Source organism: Varroa jacobsoni, unplaced genomic scaffold (genome assembly GCF_002532875.2).
Source record: "Varroa jacobsoni isolate VJ856 unplaced genomic scaffold, vjacob_1.0 scaffold_1258, whole genome shotgun sequence".
Taxonomy (NCBI): Eukaryota; Metazoa; Arthropoda; class Arachnida; order Mesostigmata; family Varroidae; genus Varroa; species Varroa jacobsoni.
The window spans coordinates 44542-65951 of NW_019214160.1; the positions used below are offsets into that span (position 1 = coordinate 44542).

The 21410-nt window shown below is 37.6% G+C and overlaps 2 protein-coding genes across 5 annotated transcripts in view; both read left to right on the forward strand.

Annotated features, from left to right (window-relative positions):
• Positions 1-204: 204 nt before the first annotated feature.
• mEFG1 (mitochondrial translation elongation factor G 1) lies at positions 205-12206 on the forward strand. 2 transcript variants are annotated; one of them, XM_022846840.2, is made up of 14 exons: positions 205-628; positions 1454-1626; positions 1868-2096; positions 2497-2613; positions 2995-3057; positions 3554-3725; positions 3926-4168; positions 4647-4845; positions 5433-5567; positions 7341-7461; positions 7755-7857; positions 8187-8374; positions 9253-9419; positions 11537-12206. In XM_022846840.2, the coding sequence occupies exons 1-14, from the start codon at positions 452-454 to the stop codon at positions 11640-11642; spliced, it is 2193 nt and encodes a 730-aa protein (XP_022702575.1). In that variant the 5' UTR covers positions 205-451; the 3' UTR covers positions 11643-12206. The 2 variants fall into 2 exon arrangements, with proteins under 2 accessions (XP_022702575.1, XP_022702578.1); XM_022846843.2 differs by having other exon boundaries at positions 454-566.
• Positions 12207-14178: 1972 nt separating this feature from the next.
• LOC111268108 (prestin) overlaps positions 14179-21410 on the forward strand; it is a 60202-nt gene continuing 52970 nt past the window's right edge. For 2 of the 3 annotated variants that reach the window (XM_022846851.2, XM_022846850.2), the window contains exon 1: positions 14179-14853. The gene's annotated coding sequence lies outside the window, so the exon portion shown is untranslated. The remainder of the gene's footprint in view (positions 14854-21410) is intronic. The other variant, XM_022846844.2, reaches the window with a different exon arrangement.

The window sequence follows — 21410 nt, forward strand, 5'->3', positions numbered from 1 at the left end:
TGACGATCAAGGCCTCTTTCTCTAGTCATAATAAGACTGTTTATCTATCGTTATCTATAATCACGTGTTGTATTTAGTGGTATAGCCCGTCAACCGGCTGCAGATGATGATGCAAATTCTGTAACTAACAGAAATCCTGTAACAGCATATTGAAATCTTACTAAATGTAGAACGGTATGACTAAGTGCAGAACGCGCGGTCCATTGCACCGGCACAGAGGACCACGAAAGAGTTCGACAGAACAACTTCACAACATGCGGGATCGTAGCTTATTCTATTCGATGTGCAAGTGCCGATAAAGTAAAATTAAGCCAACAATCCGATTAGTAACTGTTTTAATTGTCAAACTTCTTACCTAATTAGTGTTTCACTAAACGATGGTACCCCCTGAGTGGTGATTGAAAATACTGATCTCCTAGAAATTGCACACATATTCTCTGTAATAAAGAAAATGCTTCGTGTTTCTCGGCTTGGAGCTATGATCCGGCGCAAATTTGCGTCTGGAGCGACCTTCGAACCAGTGGAAAAAATACGGAATATTGGAATTTCTGCTCATATCGACTCAGGCAAGACAACGCTCACTGAACGACTTCTATACTATACAGGCCGTATAGACCAAATGCATGAGGTGCGTTTGATTCAATTCTAATAGAACGAATGATAAGACCTCAATTTGCACTTCCTCGCTGCGAAGTGCACATGCGTTTGTTATGAAGACTATCAACAAGAAACTCTATGGTCTATACGTCGAGGGAGAGCTAGCGACACGCACATTAACTCTTCTCATATACTACCGCAATTTTATATATACCGCCTCTCTTGTTTGGAGTCCATATGTTATAGCGAAGTTGAAATAAGAGTCGCATTAATGTTCTGTGGCTCTACAAAGACACACATGTAGAGTAAAAATTTTACTTACCTATGTTTAACATCAAACCAACACCACAAATTATTGCTCGTCAAACATTTTTTTATGCACTATTCATAAGACATAACAAACATATTTGAAAATTAAACGTTTTTTCATGAAAAAGTGCGCTTTCGAATATCTATAGCTACACAGGGATTATGAGACGTGAACGAAATGTTTTACCTTCTAGTATCTGTCAGTTAAGCATTGTAGATTGTTATACATCTTGTGTTGAGATTGGAACAACCTTTTTTGTGTACGACACGCGTCATTGCCCCCAGTTAATCTACTGTCTAGTACGTTCCGAAGCGTACCAGCATTAACTGATAAAAAAAACTTCCATTGTTTTATCAGTTACATGCCACGATCACCGGAACACGTGCATTATGTAGAAGCAAAGATCAGCCATATCTGTCAGTAAACCAACTAGTAATTAATGGGAAGGGAGGTGTTAGATGCGTCAAGTTTTAACTTGACAGAGGCATTCACCAACATGAATCTCCTGTGTTTTCATATTTATGTATTATGAATTGATCGTGTTAGGTAAAAGGAAAAGATAAAATCGGTGCAGTGATGGATTCGATGGAACTCGAGCGACAACGAGGTATCACGATTCAGAGTGCTGCTACCCATATAGCATGGGCAGGTCACACAATTAACGTCATCGATACACCAGGACACGTCGACTTTACAGTTGAGGTCGAGCGAGCCTTAAGGTTGTATAATAGGCACACTGCGTTAATAAACCATACTTGTAGGCTTTTAGGAATATTATCCTAAATATTAACAAGATCTTAACAACTGGATAGCAGTAACATATGAAATTCATTCATTAAATAAATTTGACTTCTAAGAACCTGGATGGTTAGAATTAACGAAAAACCGGCCTTCACTAATATTACGTTAAGTATTAGGTATTGGTATTAATAATTTATCGTCGATTCACATACATTTCAGAGTTCTTGATGGCGCTGTTTTAGTGTTATGCGCCGTTGGAGGAGTGCAATCACAGACAATGACTGTTACACGTCAGATGAAGCGTTATAATGTGCCATGTATTACATTTATCAACAAGCTCGACCGAATTACTGCTAACCCCAACCGAGTCATAAGCCAGCTAAAACAAAAGCTGGGATATAACGCAGCGTTCCTCCAAGTTCCCATCGGATTGGAGTCCAAACATGAGGTACTAGACCCGAAAATGAACTAATCTCATGCAATAAAGTTTGAGTTCCAGGGCAGGAAAAGGCAGTTAGGCTTTAGCAAACATGCGAGGCGTTTAGGTGTTATATATACATATATACTCTAGGGCCCTTTAGGCTTTGAAATACTCAAAACACACAGAGCATCGAAGAAATGCCCTCTTGACACGGACCAATTTCGCAGCGAGTTTTTAATTATTATGTATTCTTCATAATGTATCATGATCAGGGAGTTTTAAATCCTGTTGGTAGACGCATCGGATGTCTTAAGCACCGACGCTCGTGCTTTACACCAACATTAATTATTTCTCTGGTCACTTTTAAGGGCCTTCTATTTCCAAAAATAGACTGCTAACATTGAATTTGTTCTTCAATTGAATGAAGGGTGTAGTGGATCTTATACGTGAAAGATCTATATACTGCGAGGGCGCCACAGGTGAAAAAGTTCGCTATGATGAAGTGCCGAAGGATATGAGAAGTCTTGTCACTGACAAGCGACAGGTGCTTACATTTATATTAACCTAATATTTATAAATATGAGTATACAAGTAAATTATAGTAACTGAAAATTGACATATTGGGAAATGGTAATTATGAACTTCTATAATAAGACTCAAGGCGTCTAAGTTGTCTGTCAAAATCGAAAATATTTTAGTATTTTCATCCAATAATTATGAGGATTAGTGAACAGCCCACTAATAATAGCATGTAGATCACTCTGCGGAGGCACCGTGCTTAGTCGCTTAACCAGTACTTAACTAGGGTTAACGTTTCGTTCTACTTTAATTAGGTAGTGTAATGATTCAGGACTGACAATTGGTGAAAAATCTATTGAGTGGTAATGTATGAATCTATTAAATGATGTTGCTATTTTCGTTATAGGAACTAGTTGAATGCTTGGCAAATGTGGACGAACATCTGGGTAACTTATTTTTGGAGGAAAAAGTAAGTCTATCTTAAATTATCGATTTTATTGCTTGCTAATAACAAACCAGTTACCTTTAGGAGAGGTCAACTAATAATAGAAAATGACGTCATCTAAAACCACATATCAGCTTGATTATCATTAATAATATCTAGCGCTTAGAAAACCGATGCCAATTTTCTGTAACTTATGTTTTTTCTTACATTTTAATGGACCTTATAGTATATCTTGTTCGTTTTTGTTACTTACCTATTGGCGTTTGGGTCGTACCAAGCGAAAGATCAGAATCTTTGCTTTAAGCGCATACACTCATACAAGCCTTCGACCATAACATAGCTTTAACATAATTTTTTTGAAGTTGGAAAACCAAACGCAATGAATCGAGATGCTTTATTAGTTGACTTATTGCCACTAACTACTTTGCATTCGCTGGCTCGAACGAACGATTTTGAAGAAAGGAACAGACTTTTTACTATTCCGATCGTATTTGGCGTTTTCCAATATCACTACTGATAGGCCCCCACCATTGAAGAAATTGAGGCTGCCTGCCGTCGGGGTACGATTGCTCGTCGTTTCTTTCCTGTGCTGATGGGAACGGCCCTGAAAAACAAAGGGATCCAACCTTTATTAGACGCCATTGTCTCGTATCTACCCAATCCAAGCGAGGTCGACAATTTCGCCTTCAAAGGTTTTCTTTAATCTGTTCTATACATTATTTGTTTTATGTGATTAGAGTAAGACTTGTAGCAGGAATGGGTTTCGGTGATTTGTTTGATTGGCAAATGATTCACCTTGGGAATAGCAAGATACAAAGAAGATTATATTAGTCGCCATCTATCTTTCATTATATTGCATGATATTATAACTTCACGATGTGAAACATTTTAGGGGAGGAGAAAATTCGAATGGACCCAGCGCGTGTCGCTCGCGGTGAAGGATATCCGTTCGTCGGTTTCGCATTCAAACTTGAAGCTGGTCGCTTTGGTCAACTGACCTATATCAGAGTATACCAAGGAAGCTTACAGAAGGGCGACATGTTGTTTAATACTAGAACGGGCAAGAAAGTGCGTATACCCAGAGTGGTTAGGATGCACTCCGCTGAAATGGAAGATATTAATGAGGCCTATGCAGGTTTGATACAGCTAATTAATAACTATATTTTTATTAATAGTTTTAATTTAAAAAAATATAAAAGATAGTTATTAAACAACTATTATTAACTAAACTAACTCTATTTTATTGAATAGAATATCATACTACGTTATGCAGGCCAGCACCTTCAGGAAGACTTGGGGGCTGCCTAACAGAGTGAGAAGTTTTCGGAGAAGGAGCAAATTCAGGGAATTCGGATACAGAAGCAATATTTTCCTTTTGATGACTTCCTGTACTCTCGTATAATATACCTGCTTAAATTATAGTACTGTGTACTACATTAGAGTTCAACAAGTAGGTAAATCGTAATGTGGATTATGTGCGGAGTCTAGCAGTGTATTATGATCGAGAACTTTTGCTTTTAAAAATAAACTTCGAGTGTTAACAATGCGGTGAATGTTCTGCCTCGTGTTCTTCAATGCAGTTTCTGCTTTTATTTATTCATGAATAAATATAGGTGATATTTGCGCTGTGTTTGGTGTGGACTGTGCCTCCGGAGACACGTTCGTATCGGAAAAAGGGTTGGAAGTTTCCATGGAACCTATGTTTGTGCCTGAGCCAGTAATTTCGATGTCGATTCGTCCAAAAGAAAACAAAGATGCAGATAATTTTTCGAAAGCATGCAGCCGATTTATGCGTGAGGATCCGACATTCAGGTAATACACATAACAATCATAGTTTAATGGTTGAAATAGTGGATTGTGTTCGATTTGACAATTGGCGTATTGATTGAAAATATAAATCTCAAAAATTTTTAAGTGCAGAACGTGCATACAGCATGTTCGGCTAAGGGTTCATCTCGTCTCTGAGAATTAAATCATATATTATTTAATCTAAAATGTACTTCACTGGAATACTAACTATAGGTCTACACGTATTCATGTATGTGAGACTACTCAGAAAAAATCTGCAAATAATGTAAAAATTTCATCAAATTTCGATTGCGATAAAATTGTTTGTGAAAAATGCTATTTTAGAACTAGAACGTCCTGTATCTTGTTGTACTGCATAACTAACGCTTGTTTTAATATATGAAGCAAGCATCAAAGTCTAATTAGGCATAAAGCACTAGTGCATTTGCATCACTATAGACCTAATATCTTGATAATAAAGTTGAATTATAAAACGCATTAATTTTTCTTTAACTCTTATTGATTTCGGTCGAAAATTGTCAAAAATTCTTTAATGTTTACTTGTTTTAATATTTATATACATTTTTATGTTCGTATTGTGATGTCTTCAGGGTGGAGTATGATGCCGACAACAAAGAGACGATAGCAAGCGGAATGGGTGAACTGCATCTGGATATTTACGGGCAGCGAATGGAACGGGAATATAAGTGTGCAGTAATTCTTGGAAAGCCAAAAGTCGCCTTCAGGTATCAGTATTGCATGCCTACATATATATATAAAATGACAAGGTAAACTAAATTTTCGAATCTTTTTGGAAGTTGATTTCTTCTATCTTAAGGAACATTTTTCAGGACAAAAATTGTGTTTTATGGTGAAGTATTCACCATAATTATCTGTGACCATCTGCTTATTCCGTTGCTGTAGAAATTTAAGCTACGAGAGTCCATGAAGTCTTGAAAGACAATTTTGCCAATACGTCGAAATTTTCATAATGTCTCTATTAAAAATTATAATCTATGGTAGCAGCGGGTGACGAGTATTGTGGTTGACAGTAAATTTTTAATTTAACTCTCACATTTCTGGCGTCGTAATTCTAGCGGTGAGAGGTTCAGTGTTGTCTTAAATAGAGATTTTTTTTGCCTTTGTTTACTAATCTCGGTTGTCTAATGCAGAACTATTTTCTTATGCATTTCTTCTTCGGTATCTTCAGTATCAGTCTTCTTTAAAGACACTTCAATCGTAACCAACGAACCACAAGTCACAACTCCGTGCCAGATTGGGTCAGTGTGGAACCTGCGATCAAATCATGACAGTTTTGTTTGTTCAATATTTTACTTTATTAATTTGACCGAGGTAAACAAGCGCGATATTTTTTCATATACATATACAACCCGAGTCTTAATCCCCGTGCATTTTACGATAAGTCGGCTTCCACGTAAGCTTCGTGATTCACTTTTACAGGGACCCTTACGAGACTCATTTTTGCGTTAAAAATTTCCTGCCCGAATTTTTTAAACCTATGGCTTACAGTGTTTATAATTGTAGAATTTTTAACGAATACAAGCTTTTTATGGCGAGCTGTACTCCCGTTATAATTTGAAAATAAACTCATATGTGTAAACTATTCGAATTTTTAGATTTACTACAATTTGCCTGCTAGAGGTGTCAGTGATGATATCGGAGGGAACAGTCTCGGATTTGACAGAGTATAAGTGCATCTCGTAGCATTATTTCTAAAAAAGAAATTATGTTTGTCACCTTTCGAATAGAATGACCGGACTATCATCCTAGATGTGATTGCCTAAGAACTGTGCCAGTTTTTTACGTGACATGATAAGAAATTTAGCCTAATATGAATCAACTCAAACATTGTATGACATAACATTCAATGAGACGCGGTATTTCAAGTTAGCTATGAGGCAGTATTAGTAATAGATCAAAGTAAATGGAACCTTAGGCGTTGGAATGCACGGGACCTCCATAATTCGATACTGTGAAATACGCTTCTTACTGCACAGAGACCTTCATTGGCATGAACACTACAACAAAACGTTGTTTGCCTGAACGGGAGATTGAATTATACCAGACCATCACACCCGTCCTCGGTATAGCGCTCTTACTCGCGAGATTTTTTTAGATTTGAAATGCATACCATCGAGTTGTCTCATCAGAAGAAAATTTCACCAAACTTATACTCTTGAAACCCTCAGTTCTGCAGCCAGCTGATATTAAAGAAATAATATTACCTTTAGTATGTGGATTCTTCACATCAACTTATCGCCTAATTAAGTTCGATCAACAAAGAAAGCTTTAATTATACAACTTTTGTCTCGAATGTATTCAAAACAATATTTCCTACGCTATAGGCAGTAGTTTCGTTGTGGAGTAATTGTTACTGAGCGGTGTCGGCCCCTAGGAAAAACAAATAGTCTTAAATGTAGAACCTGGCACTTGCGCGGTATTTCTATGTAAAACGCCTATGCTTCGTTGGAATGAGACATAAGTACACCTTTTTTCAGGGAAAGTCTTGTCGAGCGTTGTGAATTTGATTACCTCCACAAAAAACAGTCTGGTGGACAAGGCCAATTTGGTCGCGTTTGTGGATTCCTGGAGCCACTACCAGCTGAAAGTAATACAAAGGTAAATTTTTAGTTCTGCGCGTTCTTAAAACAATACACCTCTTTGCGAACCTATGCTAATCTCTTAACGCTATAGTTTACTTGAATAGGCGGTGATTATTGCCCACGTAACGTACGTTTAACATAGTCTCCTTAATAAAAAAAAAAGCGACCCGTAAATAATATCGAGAAAAGTAAATAACATTAAAAAGAACTGTTTTTCACATTTGAATTTCCTAGCATTATAGGTATATCGTTATACCCTAAGGAGTATTCTCTACAAGTTCCAATAGATTGAACCAAAGATTATTTCAGATTGAATTTAGAGATGCCACCATGGGAACGAACGTGCCTAAGCAGTACATGGCAGGTATAGAGAAAGGCTTCAGGACTGTGTGTGAGAAAGGTCATCTAACAGGTATTGCATCCTTGCTAAAATTCTACAATATTTTACATATACAACAAATATTATTTACAATATAATATTATATAAGCGTTCCTTGTAAATTGGATTTCTAGCAACTATAAACGGAGCCTTCTTTCTTATCCGCCGCTCTTATTTCATGTTGTTCAACTAGCTGGATAGTCGATCTACTAGAACCATAGCGAGTACGTAGCCGTCTCAGAAATGTTCATTTAAGTGTGACCATACCTTTAAGAAATTCTTAACAATTAAATGGGTGGCATTGGAATATTATTTTGAAATGTTTGACTTGACACTTGAGTCTCGATCTCCCAATCTTATAGGCCACAAGGTCTCTGGTGTTCGATTCCGACTTGAAGATGGCGAGCATCACATAGTTGACTCGAGTGAGTTTTCGTTCATGATGGCTGCTCAGGGCGCGATGAAACAATGTTACGAACGGGGAAACTGGCACATTCTTGAACCAATTATGACTGTTGAAATTACCGCACCGGACGAGTATCAAGGACAGGTAGGTGTATAAGTATGTAGCATATACGGAGCACCGGAGTCATTAGACTGCTACAGATGTATGTATAATTTACAACTACCAGCATAAAACGTTGTTGCGTGATAGCTGTTGTAGAACAGTGGTACCTATTTTCCGATTGAACTAATAAGTCCCTTTATTATTCTACATAGGCTGTAACCAACATTATATCGATAACCGATAATAAAATTATAATACGTCATTTCCGTTTCTCGGGCGATCACGTTTCTGCTGGTTCTTTTTCTTTGAAGTACATTGAACAACATACAGAGTGAAGTATAGTTATTGAGTAATCGAAAACAAGTTATTTAGGTGCGTCTTTAACGAATTTCTTAAATATAATATGAAAATATTATAGCTGTATGAGGTTTTAATTCCATAATCGAGAGCCAATTAATACTTTGGAAAAACCGCAGAATCATGAAATCGTCAAATCTTGCTGACTTGGAATCGTGGCTGCACACTAGATACACGATTGTGTAAAACGAAGATTTCTAAGTGTATCTTTGCTACCGACCGGCTGAAATAAATTCACTATTACTGAGATTTTTTCTTGTTATTTTAATTAATCTTTCTTTACGTAACTAAATAGCCATAAGGCTTTGTTGCACCAGCCTTGTGAAATTCCAATTATTTAATATACTACTGAAAAGAGATCATTATCATGACATATTCGTTCAACTGTTCAGTTTGGGGAATCGTGTTTTGAATGTGTTAGGCCTTTGCCAAGATGTGCGACTTTTGCCTTGACGAAATTATATTTGTAATAAGTGCGATCACTGTGATGTAAAGTATTTACAGATCTGTATAATAAGAAGTTAAAAATAACGATGAACTGGTATTTTATTGCGATTGTCCAGGTGATAGCGTCAATCTCACGCAAACATGGCGTTGTTTCGCGAACTGATTCTCAGGATGGTTGGTTTACGTTGATAGCAGAAGTTGCACTCAACGAAATGTTTGGATATTCATCGGAGCTACGATCATGCACACAAGGCAAGGGCGAGTTCACTATGGAATATTGTAGGTGAGTTTTTTTTCAATTAAAAAAAATACCTCTTTGGGTCTATAATCTATAGAAGACAGACAACTTCTGCGCGTTGGGGATGAGGCGTTGCTTTTAACGCGTTATTTTCGTACTTATTTTCGTCCCCTACTATCCATGAGATAATGTACGCAATAACACAAATGCTCAGACGCTGATTCTGCTGTGACCATCGGATATCCAGTTGGCATGTAACAGAAAATTTTTTATCCGACTATGTCGGAAATATGTTCCGTATTAAAATTATTGTCTAGTATCTGGTGTGCATCTTTTAGTACTACACTCGCCTTGCCATGCACTACCGTCAACCAAGTTTGATACAATTTTACTATGTGCGTTCTATCTATTCTAAGTAAGGAACTTTTGGCCATGTTTCATTTATGAGGACTACGAAAAGAATTGAGCACGGAATGAGGAAGTAGGTTAGCAACAAATATGAATCGTAGTTCAAGTTATAAACAAAATTAAGTATTCACAAGTGCTTACAAAGGCGTTGCTGAGGCTGCCAAGGTTAGCGAATTAACTGAGACGCCGGAACAAAGATTATTTCATGCAATGGTGAAAAAGTGAAGCGGTAGCGGGAATACCCGTTTCAAGGTGTAGCCAAAAAAAGGGTGGCTTCAGATCCCCTCTACACCAAACCGTAGTACGCGGGCTAACTCCAAGGTTCGCCATCTTGCAGAGAAGCATCCGATAGTTCACCCGGTCAAACACAAACAATAGCTAAAAGTGGACATAATAAATAGAATTTCTATGATTTTTATTATACAGGCTGAGTCGTAACACATTTCAAGATGCTGAATAGTAGTGGTCTTTCTTTAGTGATTGTATCGTGATTTCATAATTTTTTTATAAGCTGTTTTTATAAGCTGGGTCGCAATGGACATCTTTTTCTTCGTACTGGGAGCCAGCCATCTAATGCAATGTGTAGCGGCAGTACTGAACGTAAAACTCAATACGTTTATGTCGATAATCGTTTCTTGGAAGCACACTCGATATACAACCTTATAATCCGTCTATATATTACTAGTACCAGTAATAGTCATCTATAACCAGTAATACTACATACTTTTTTTTTTAGAAGAATTTAAGCATATTTTACAACCTAAACCTCCTTAGTGCGTTATTGACATATGTAGGTAAAAAACGACACGATGTCGGCTTTTAGGTGAAGATGCCCCCGTTAACGCAATTCCAGTAAAGCCAACAAAGCTAGCAGTTTAACATGCACGACCCACGAAAGCGTATGCACCATATTAGATGTAACTCTCGAAGAAACACTTAATAATCACAATAAGCGAAAAATACGTTCGAAAAGTATAATGAATCCACGCTATCCGGATAAAAGATTCTCTTGAAAATGATTGTTATTGTATGATTTAAAGGCTTCTAAATACTTCTGAGTATTTCTGAAAATAGATTTCGTAGTGATTTTATGTAACTTTGTCGATATACGTTCAACTCAGTGTTTCATATTTTAGCACGTGAGGATTATAGTCTACCTAGATATTACTAACCCATTATAAATTGAATATAGGTCTCGAAAACTAATCCATGTACTTAAAAAAACGTAAGTGACACGTTTAGGTTTCGAAACGTTAGCTTTGCTTACTTTTTCTAACTAGGGGTATGTTGAATTTGGGGTTGCAAAATTTATCACTACTAATAAAAAGAGAAAAAAAATATTTCAAATTATAGAAATAGTAAACGATTGATAGAATGAGCAGGGACATTAAGTTTTAATTTCAAATTAAATTATTGATCCAACTTTTTGAATATGAATTATTTTTTGAGAATAGGGTTTTGGCAAGCTGTTGGCTCTTGTATGTTCTTTCGTGGAGCGTAGTATCTTTGTAAACGAAATTCCAAGCGCTTTCAGAAGCTATATGATAGCCCTGTATGGCATTGACAGTTTCATCTCTCTATGATCATATCTATCGCAAACTATAGGTGCTCCCTACATGGATTTGACAACAATGTATGCTGGAATTTAAATAAATAACGCATTTACGTAATGTTTGCGACATAATTATCCTCTTTTTTCCTGTTTGAAATGTGACGACATATGTTTTCCTTTATGCTTCGTCCTTGTCCTTCAGGTATTCTCCTACAAGTCCTGCGGTTCAACAAGAACTTATTGAGCAGTATCAAGAACAGTTGAATCCGAAGTTGCAACAGACTGGAAAGAAGAAGGGAAGGAATTAGGTGGATTAGCTTTCAACACTTCGCGCACCTTAGCTTCAGTTCGGGAGCAATAATAATATTCTTACGACTACGTTAAAACTGGAAAATAAGCTGTGAGATGAGCCTTGGTGCCAGTTGGCTTGTTTAAATAAGACAATGAGATTGAATATATTATATATTAACTCGACGTATACGCTTTCATTGAGAATGTGGCAAATGGCATATTGGCAAGTTATTTTAAGATTGTTACTGTCGAATAGGGAGGATAAACACGACCCAAGTGAATATTAGCACAACGATTTGGAAAAATTATCAGCTCACAAGCATATGTAAAAAGCGGGCTAATTTACAACGGTTGACTCTTAGCTCGGCGTTGCGGGAATATGTACATACTTGTGAATGTTTATAGTTGTCGAAAATTTTCGGGCAGATATCATTAATTGGTACTTCAAGAGGAGGCTATACAAAACTAGATTAGGATAGAATTTTTATGGGAAGCGTTTTGCCGGGTTAACTTTAGCTCGTAGTATTAATAAAGTGACAGTTACTGTCAAGATGTAAGGCTTCATTATATATGAAACAGCATACTGTTGAATTTCTTTCGATTTTTCATTTATTGCTACAAATCGGATTAATCAGTATCGTTGTAACGACGCACTAATTACTACATGATCCTACGCGAGATCTTTCTAATCAGAAGTGGCCCTTTCGGACACAAAACACTAGGTTAGGTATGTACTATTAACTAGTCATTTTCATTTGAGGCTTTGCTTTGTCAAGGCACGTTACCTTTAGAAAAGCAAATGCAAAATATAAGCGTTCGATTCAGTACCGACTTGAAATAATCTCCACCGCATCACTGGAGATCAGCCGCGTTCGTAGGCCTTAGAGCTGAGAGATTTTCATCTTTCTTTATCTAATCATATTTACCGCGTAGAACATGTCAGCATCGGGAACTGAATCAGCGAGCTCTGGCTGAGAAGCTTTAAACATGTACAGAAATTATTACTTTAGAACTGTTAGCAAGTAACATATTGTCCCCCTGATGTTGTAGTGGCTAGACTGGAGGGACACCCGGGGGTTTAGGTTCGACACATTTAGTTTCGTGCTTAGAGGGTCTGACATAATGCCTTAAGAACTTACTGCCTGGTGTGAAACTCGAAGCATTTAGTAAATAATGTACAACATAGCAGGGAAAGATATGTCTTATTATTCAAGTACTAAAACAATAACTCTAAAGCTGAGCAGGCATTTTTGCCCTACTGCGAAAATCGATTTCAATGAATACAATCTGCTCGAGTACGAAAGCTTAAAAAAGAAATAATGCACCTAAGGTATATTCTAAATTATAAGATAATTGTGGCTAACAGAAGAAAGAGTTAGTCTTCACGATGCGGTCCTATGTCTGAAACGGTAGAGAATGTACGCCGTTTGGCCCTGTTTGACTCTTCTCCCCTTACATATATACAGAGAGAGGGAAATGTTCTATTTAATCATGAACCAAGAGCTATAATTAACTGATACATTAAAACGTAGATATAAAATTAATACATTTTTAAATTCGCCTCTGCAAAAAACTCAATAACGTTCTCATATTTCGTTTTGAAATGAACCAGTTCATATCCATTTAACAGGTTGTTGCTGAATTCATTGCGCGACCGTTTACAGCCGCGCGCATTTCCTTGTTTTAAGACTACGGCAAAAGCAGATCATTATTGTCCTGTGACCAGATCCTGTGCTCTTAAATTGGGCAAACAGATCACCGATAACTGCGCAGGCATCGACGTGGAAATGCCTTGTAGAGAAATATCTTAGTGACAAAATTCCAGGCTATTGAAATGAGCAAAGGAAGGGACAACACAGAAATGTTGCAAATGTGTTGTTCTCTGTCATTTTAAACTCTCACTTATTTTGGTGAACGCTTTACGAAATACAACAATGAATCATTATTTCTAATATTATAGTATATTACAGAGACGCGTACTCTAGTGAAAACTGGTCAGCTACCCCGGAATTACTTAGTCAACCCGATGCTTACGACTGCTATATGACTGATCGCGACGAACTATGCGCAATTTTAATTAATGTTGTGATTTAGTCTATACTCTATTTACTACTTTACCATTTAATATCAACTGGACTATTAATCTAACTAATTAATTAAAGACAGTTTTATCACATAATGGTGGTGAGGATCAGGTGAGTAAGAAGCAGTAAAGTGATAGGCGTCGTTAAATCTATGACGCTTTCTTTGTGGTACCTGTCCTAACTCGATAGCTCTTTACATAAGAGAACGACTGTTGTAAACAAGCCATCCCTGCTAGGCCCAGCCTCTAGTGAATTGCTGCAACAGCACTAATGTCTAATAGGCAATCAGTATACCCAATGAACAAAGGAAGACTTCCATAGTGGTTATCGGCACGTTTCCGCCGCCTGTGTGTAGTCAGGGCAATACATACTTTCCCCGACGGTCGTAATAACATTTCTTTGCGTTGTTCTTATATGTACGAACATACAAGTGTTCCCAAACAACTTCATTGAAATGGTGAGAGTGGGTAGTAGTAGTACCCTAACTCAGTTTCCCTGTGAGATGCCCTTATGATAAGGTGATGACAGCTTCGATGACAGTTTATATCTGTCGCCAACTGCCACCTGCTAGGACGCAGCTGTCACCTGAAAAGCCGTCACTCTGATTGAATTGTTTAATTAGAACAGAAAGCAGGACAAGTGCTGGCGAAAGTACACATATGATATACATTACGCTCTAGGGTGTTACGGAAGTACATATTTTTTTCGCAAAATATTAGTTAGTATCAGCCAAGTGGAACACTCAACGCTAAAGTACAAAGTACTCGGATCTATCGATGTTTCCTGCGCACACCCCTAATACTAATTAAACAGTGCAAAATAGATGTACTATTACAGGACCGTCGCTTCTGTGTAGTGAGTATTAATGTAGTGCTATAACAGCTGAAGCCAATTTGATTTGGAAACACCGTGTCGTTTTCGAAGTAGGGTGCGCCCTAATTGCCACTCCCGTATAGATGAAGGTTTCAGTAGTGTGCGTGCGACTTTGCTTGCTGCAATAATCACTGCGGATACAAACAAGTGCAGTGCACCAGGATACAAAAGTCGCTACCTATTGGCGGTTCGTACGCCTACGCTTTACCAAAGACCGTTGTGACAATCAGCAGGACTTCCCTTTCATTTCACAACGAAAACAGGGATCTTGGTAAGGCAATAGCTGAATGCGCTACGGCAGATGGAAGGTAGAAAAGCGGATGTTTTATGATACACAACATAACATTATCGTGTGACGTGTATGAGCTTAGCAAATAGATTAAGGCTACTTGTAGAGTACAACCACGACGATACGTGTGCATGTAAACTGTCTGCTCTGAAAGTATGCCCCGACAACATATTTGCTTAAAACAAAGGTTGTCCAGGCTTAGACTCACTTTGGTTTAAAAAACTAAAACAGTATCATGGTACCAAATTCTTTTTCGTTTAGTGCTCCGTATCGGAACGCTTTTTGATAAGTCATTGAAAGGATGCGTAAACGTTAGGTGAAAGTTTTACGAGGGACGGCTGCAAGTCGGTTCTCGAGAAAGTTAAATCCTAAAGGTGCAATTTTACATAGAAGGCTAATTGAAATATACAGGAAGTCAAATAAAAAGTATCTCTATAATGCCAACGAAGGTGGTAGATGTTACAAAACATTGTGATTTCGTCATCTCAGGATAATGAAGACAATCCGAATAATATTGGTCTTGCTTACAGCAAGGATGAGATGTTTTCTCCAGTTGCACCTATTCTTCAAGTTGGCTGTCAGTTACTTATAGAATCGTATTATTTACAGTCGTCGACATTCGACAGTGCCCAAAGGCCACTTTCACTCTTGCGTTCATCGTTATTTCTGCCTGCATAGCTAGTGTTGAAAAATTAGCTGTAATTTTTATCTGAGTTATTGTACTATGAGATAATGGCCGAAAATAAAACAAAGGAATATCTAGCAAAGTAATATTCAATGTTGGACTCAACAGACTTATTCGACCGAACTAAGTCTGTGTGATTGCCAATTGGTGCTAAGACAATGGAGAGGTTCGTAGTCAACTAAACGTTAAAACGTTCGGAGAAAAATTAATAGATCCACGTGCATTATAATAAAAAATCATATCCTGGCGTTATTTATCATTTCTTATTAAAACTTTTGAAGGGTAGGGAAATTATTTGTCATTTAGCTCAATTAAAAGCTTTCCTTTTATTGCATAGCCGGCAAAATAGTATACGATTTTTATTGATCGAGATGTATCGATTAAGACTTTTAACTACATTATTTCAGTACAGTATCAAATACAAATCATGCCTTTTCCATCTGTTTCTGCGCAAGGCCCACTGAACACCACATGATGTAAACGCCCTCAAGTGTTGAAAAGGATGAACTTTTTTTCACCCACAAACCCACCAATGTGATCGAGCGAATGGTTTACATTAAAATAGCGTGACAGCCCTGCAGCTGGCTGCCTTTTGGTGCGAGACATTCGCTGTGGTCACTTATTTTTACGAGTTTCAAATCCATGATCGCGTTTAAGTTAAGGATAAAAATTCGCAATTCCGTATAGTAAAGGGCACTCGTGACACGTTCGAGAATATGATCGATAGTGCGTGAGATAGTAGTTCTTAACATTTTTTGGGTAGAAACGTCACAATAGGCACTTATTTTTTGTCCAAAACGAAAACATTTTTACCACAGATGTTTATGAATTGCGAAAGGCGATTTGTAAAAAAATAAACGCTTTATTGAGGAGATCTTTACACGTTTTGGCGATCAATCGTATGCGATTGACGCATGTCATACGTTTTAGTGTGCTGTTTATATGTATCATCCCATGTCTCAAAATGGCGCCATTTAGGAACGATGCGATATTTTGCAGCATTTTTTTCGTTTTCGAGATGCATTTATGCTTTTCGAATCTCAGACACGTCTGGATATCGTTATTCCGCTATTAGAACCGTTTGACACTACAGCAGACCGCTGGCCTTTAGTACGAGACGAAATATAGATAGGATAGAAACTTAGACCAGCGCATCTCTTTAAGATAAACTCGTTACCTGCTGTAGTATAGCGAGAACTCGGACTTTTAACCATAACAAATTTATTCACTTTGACCGAACTAATAAAAAAATAGTATTAGAAGCGGGTGCCGCATGATTTATGCAACTGAGACGCAGAAACAGTTGCTTGTTCTTATTTTACTAAGAACTCTGAAAGTAGAGATACATACGTTAACTGAAAATAGAGCTTGAAAAGTTCGAATTCACCAGTTAGTAGATTTAAGTGGTCGAGAAGAACCGACGTATTGCACCTAAAAATCTTCTGAACGACATCTTCGTTAACTCTGGCCTCTAGTCGTAAATACTAAAATTTATCATTGTAAAAATATGCGGCAACTGTTGGGAGAGTAACTGGTACGCGTTCCGGTAGTCGCGTCAACGCCTTCTGCCAAAAATACTTAGCGACAAAGAGTAATAATTATTATCTGCTTATGGACGGATTGGGGTCTATGTTACGATCGGATTACGCGGTCTGAGCAAGCATATTTACGTCTTGTCCTAAGCGACACAAGAGTTTAAAAAAGGACCATGAAAAGAGAAAGTGATATCATAACTACGGAAATAACGTCATTGGCCATAACTACGAGGGGATAAAACCACGCCTTCACGCAAAAGCACCGCGATATTCTTGTTGCTGTCACGTATTGAGATGTTTTATCTGTTCACTTTTTTTCAATGTCGTGTTGTACATATTAATCGTGTAAAAAAAGCTGCATTACTACAACAGGTATTAATAATTTGCACGATATGTGGTTTGGTACACTCATATCTTCATTCGCGTACTAAATTCTTTGCTCGTGGTTTCTATCATGACATTGTTTTTCTTTTTCTTTATTTCCGCCGATCGTTACGTATGTAAGGGCAGTGTTATGCAAAAGGAGAGATCTCCAATCGCAGATATTCTTCTATGATTTATATTTTCTTCGTTTCTAAAGAGGAGGAGCTTTTAATTCAAAGGATACCAGCCATTTGCGACAGTTAATAAATTTCCGAAACTCGAAATACTAGCTTTTGCTTTATTATGCAATCTACTAGAAGAAGTTACCCCTTACTTAACATAAAACTAGACGCGATTATCTAATTTTATCTTGTTGTACTTTTATCTATGAACGACTGAATTCTTTTCCAGTCGTACGTTACCGTGGGGCGTAAAGTAAAGCCGCTTCTCTGGGACGAATAAAACATTCAGTCACACTTTATATTGTTATAGAATTAGTGACAACGATGTAACAACTAAAGAAAACTGCCAATAAGCAAATGCTTAATGAGTAGATGTCGTCTTGAAGGCCGACGGCCCAGATGACCGCAAACGACGAGTGGAGCAAAAAGCAACAGACGAGAAAGTCAAGGCTGATCGGCAGGTTTGTGCCTATGTATATGTACATGTAAGCGTACCTGCCCATCGGAGAAGAATCTTTTTTGTTACTGTGTGCTTGAAATGTACGCCGTATTGGTATCAACTGTGATTTGAATTTATATACTTATCAAGTTATCAAACTTTGTTTTGCTATCAGAAATTTTTCCAAGTCGAGTGACTATATGATACATACAAGTAAAACCTGTGCATGTAATAGCTTTCGTATGACCGTCATCGCATTCATTGAATTTGACTATCGGCCGCGGACCATCGACCTTTAGCGGTAACAGGGTGAGCTTCAGAAAAACAAAATTGTTTGTTCTATAATCTACATCGTAATTGAATTTAATAATTTTTCAGCCGCTGTTACTATTGGGACGTCCGGCTGCACCTGTGGGTAGGACTAATAATAACAGGCTCCACGCATGAGGTCCTATGGGAACTTTGCCGTCTTCGCGAGTCTATTATTATTTGCTTTTGCAGCTTTGTACTTATAATGCCGTTTCTTTAATTGATATAAAGATACATTGATTTTCGACTTGTATGTACTTAGTTATTCCTGAACAAACTTGCAAGTTGTCCTTTGTCGGTAAGAACTGCTTGGGCACTAGAGGAGGGAGCTGCGGTATAACAGCGTTCCTAATAATTATAGCAACCGAAATGATGGTTACATTAGTCAATCGCAAGGGTTGCTGCTTTGGCTACTATTTTTCAATGTAAAGACCTAACCATAACAGTCGGTAAAGCAGTGGCTAGCGATGATTTTCTATTACCCTTCTGAAAGAGCTAAAAAATCTCAGCCATTTTTCAAAGGAGACAAACAGTTTGATTAAATGAAAATTAGGTAGCGTAACAACGATTAAGTTACTAATATGACTAAGTCATTTTGGAAGCCCCTAATTTATTTGCGCTCTAAAAACTGAATTTTTTTAAGGGGTTAATTGAATAGCGCAGTTACCGAAAAAATGAACCAAAGTGAGGTCATCTCATCCTTTCGCTGGCTTCTGCTATTTAAAGCCTATCGCACCATATCATTAGTAGATACATATAGCTTCTGGCGAATGACAGTTTGTTCCTTAACATAATTAACTTCGGATCTATCCTATCGGAGACATATCAGTAACAATGACCGGACTGGAGCGAAACAAGCAGCTTGTTATTAGTTCCTGTTTCAAGCTTGATACACCGAAAATAAAAAGTTCCTGCTTGGTTATGCCAAGCCGTATGTAATAGTAAGTTGAAAATTCCACGTCCGAAATATCAATATAATCGCATTACCGATAGCCAGCTACGGTTAGAGAAGATTTCTCATATTGAATACGTTTTAATTGGAAGACATGGCTTTTGTTGACGGACACCAACAAAGCTTGATTAGGTGTACCTTGAATACGATGAATCTATTACCTGATTTTGAGTACTCATTGCAATAGCTGCTTTTAAACTATCGTTACTTAAGTGTAAGTTATCGCTACTGTCCCAATAGAGCTGGATATGCCGGTTAATATATGGAGTACACTATATTTTGTAAAAACAATATTAAAATTTTTTTGTTAGCAGTTGTCTGTTTACAAACTACCGAGACGGCGGAACAGGTATATTACTCGGACATCGTGTCTTCTTGGAAGGTGAACCCTGATCTAGAAAGAAATCATTCTTCTATTAAGTTGTCAATCGGTATACGAAAGGTTCACCAAATTTCTCTTGTCAACTGTCAAAAGATGTGTTTTGGCCGATGTTCAATTTTAATACATATGTCATTTTTAGCACACTCGACAGAAGTTGTGCAGCCGCTTACGATGGTGCTGTATTATTAATGAATAGTCAGCCATAGTAGCGGGCAGGGGAGTATTTTCCAATAAGTTAATGTATCAAAGCGTGTGGAAGTTGGGCGGACAGACTTGATTTGTGTACGCATTATATCAATGACGCTTAATGGCTCCGTTATCGTATATAAATAGCTGTTGGGTCTCGGCCCTATGCTGAGACAAACATGAAGTCCGAAAATAATCGTAATCCCAAACAAATAACACTTTGTTAACTTAAGGTTACTATAGTAACAATGTAAAGATTGGATAAATGGCGAAGGTCAACTGAACAATTTTCTGGTTAATTGAAATAACAAGGTGTAGTAACCCAAGATAATGCGCCTAAAATCAATTGTGGGACTCTTGTGAATTTCCAGCGGTGTGGTAAAAGAACAACGACAAAATAACCAGATATTACGAGCTGCGTTAAAGTAGTATATATATATATATGTCATCATTGTCAAGCGTCTTCTAAGGGTACGGCGCTTTGATTGGGACTTTTTATTGTTTGTATGTATATATTTTGCTAACATTTTCACAAGTGCTAGAAGTGTCACTTCTGACGATCAACCGCCATTGATCCCGACTAAAACTCTGGTTCGGAACCTAAAATGCTCGCTAAAGGGATATCTTGAATGCACTTCTTCTCATTTTTCGTTTATTTATTTTCAAGCAACCTCAGAATATCTTTTCTTTAATCTGTAGAACATTACATTTAGGTGCCGTATTCTTTATAAAAGTGGACCGACTTATGCTTGCTGGTCGCGTTGAACCTCGCGTATTTTTTTCTGTGTAGTAGTTTTCTTTGTGTTAGATTTTGTTGATGTCATTGTTGTAGTAGCGGCAGCGCAGGATTTTCGTGTCGACGTTTGCGGGAAAGAACAGGCAGTTGCGTTCCAGAGCTACGATACGGGTAGTCTGCTTTGAGAGTGATACTGAGAATGGTAATTGTGGAAGACATATGGCTCACAAACGTGATCTCTCTTACGTCTACATCCACTGATAAACCATCTGGACGAGCAACGGAATAGCAATAGCGAAATAGTTGCCGAAACAGCTTTGCATGTTGCAGTGTGTCTATTTTAGAGAGGACCGTATACGCATATGTGGTACGAAAGTATTGATTGTTTTTGAGCCAAAACTGAAGCAAGTCTTTTTTATATTAAAGCAATATAACTAAATTAAAAATGCGCTATTTCGATCGGTGGTCTTTTGCCATGTTTTTAGTAACATTATCACTTTTGTGACTCCTGGGCGAAAAACTGCGACAAAAAATTCTTACATCAGTCAAATAAAACTAAATGAACATTAAGGCAGTTATAAAAGTCAAAGCTGATAATAGTGTCGTAGTGCAAGGTTTAGGCTATACGAGGGATGCATTCAAATTTCCCATACAAATTTCTCCCATTTCTGTTGGTTATCTGAAGACGTATGTGGTTTGGCACTGTCGTGACGGGAGACGCCTTTTCCGTTCCCTAGTTCTAGACAATTTTCTTAATAACTCGCTGTTTT

Bases quoted from the DNA above. Each gene is read 5' to 3' on its own strand.
- mEFG1 (XM_022846840.2), top strand. From the start codon at position 452: ATGCTTCGTGTTTCTCGGCTTGGAGCTATGATCCGGCGCAAATTTGCG. The intron at 2,097-2,496 runs GTACTAGACCCG...AATTGAATGAAG, and splicing joins GATTGGAGTCCAAACATGAG to GGTGTAGTGGATCTTATACG. The intron at 3,058-3,553 runs GTAAGTCTATCT...CACTACTGATAG, and splicing joins ACTTATTTTTGGAGGAAAAA to GCCCCCACCATTGAAGAAAT.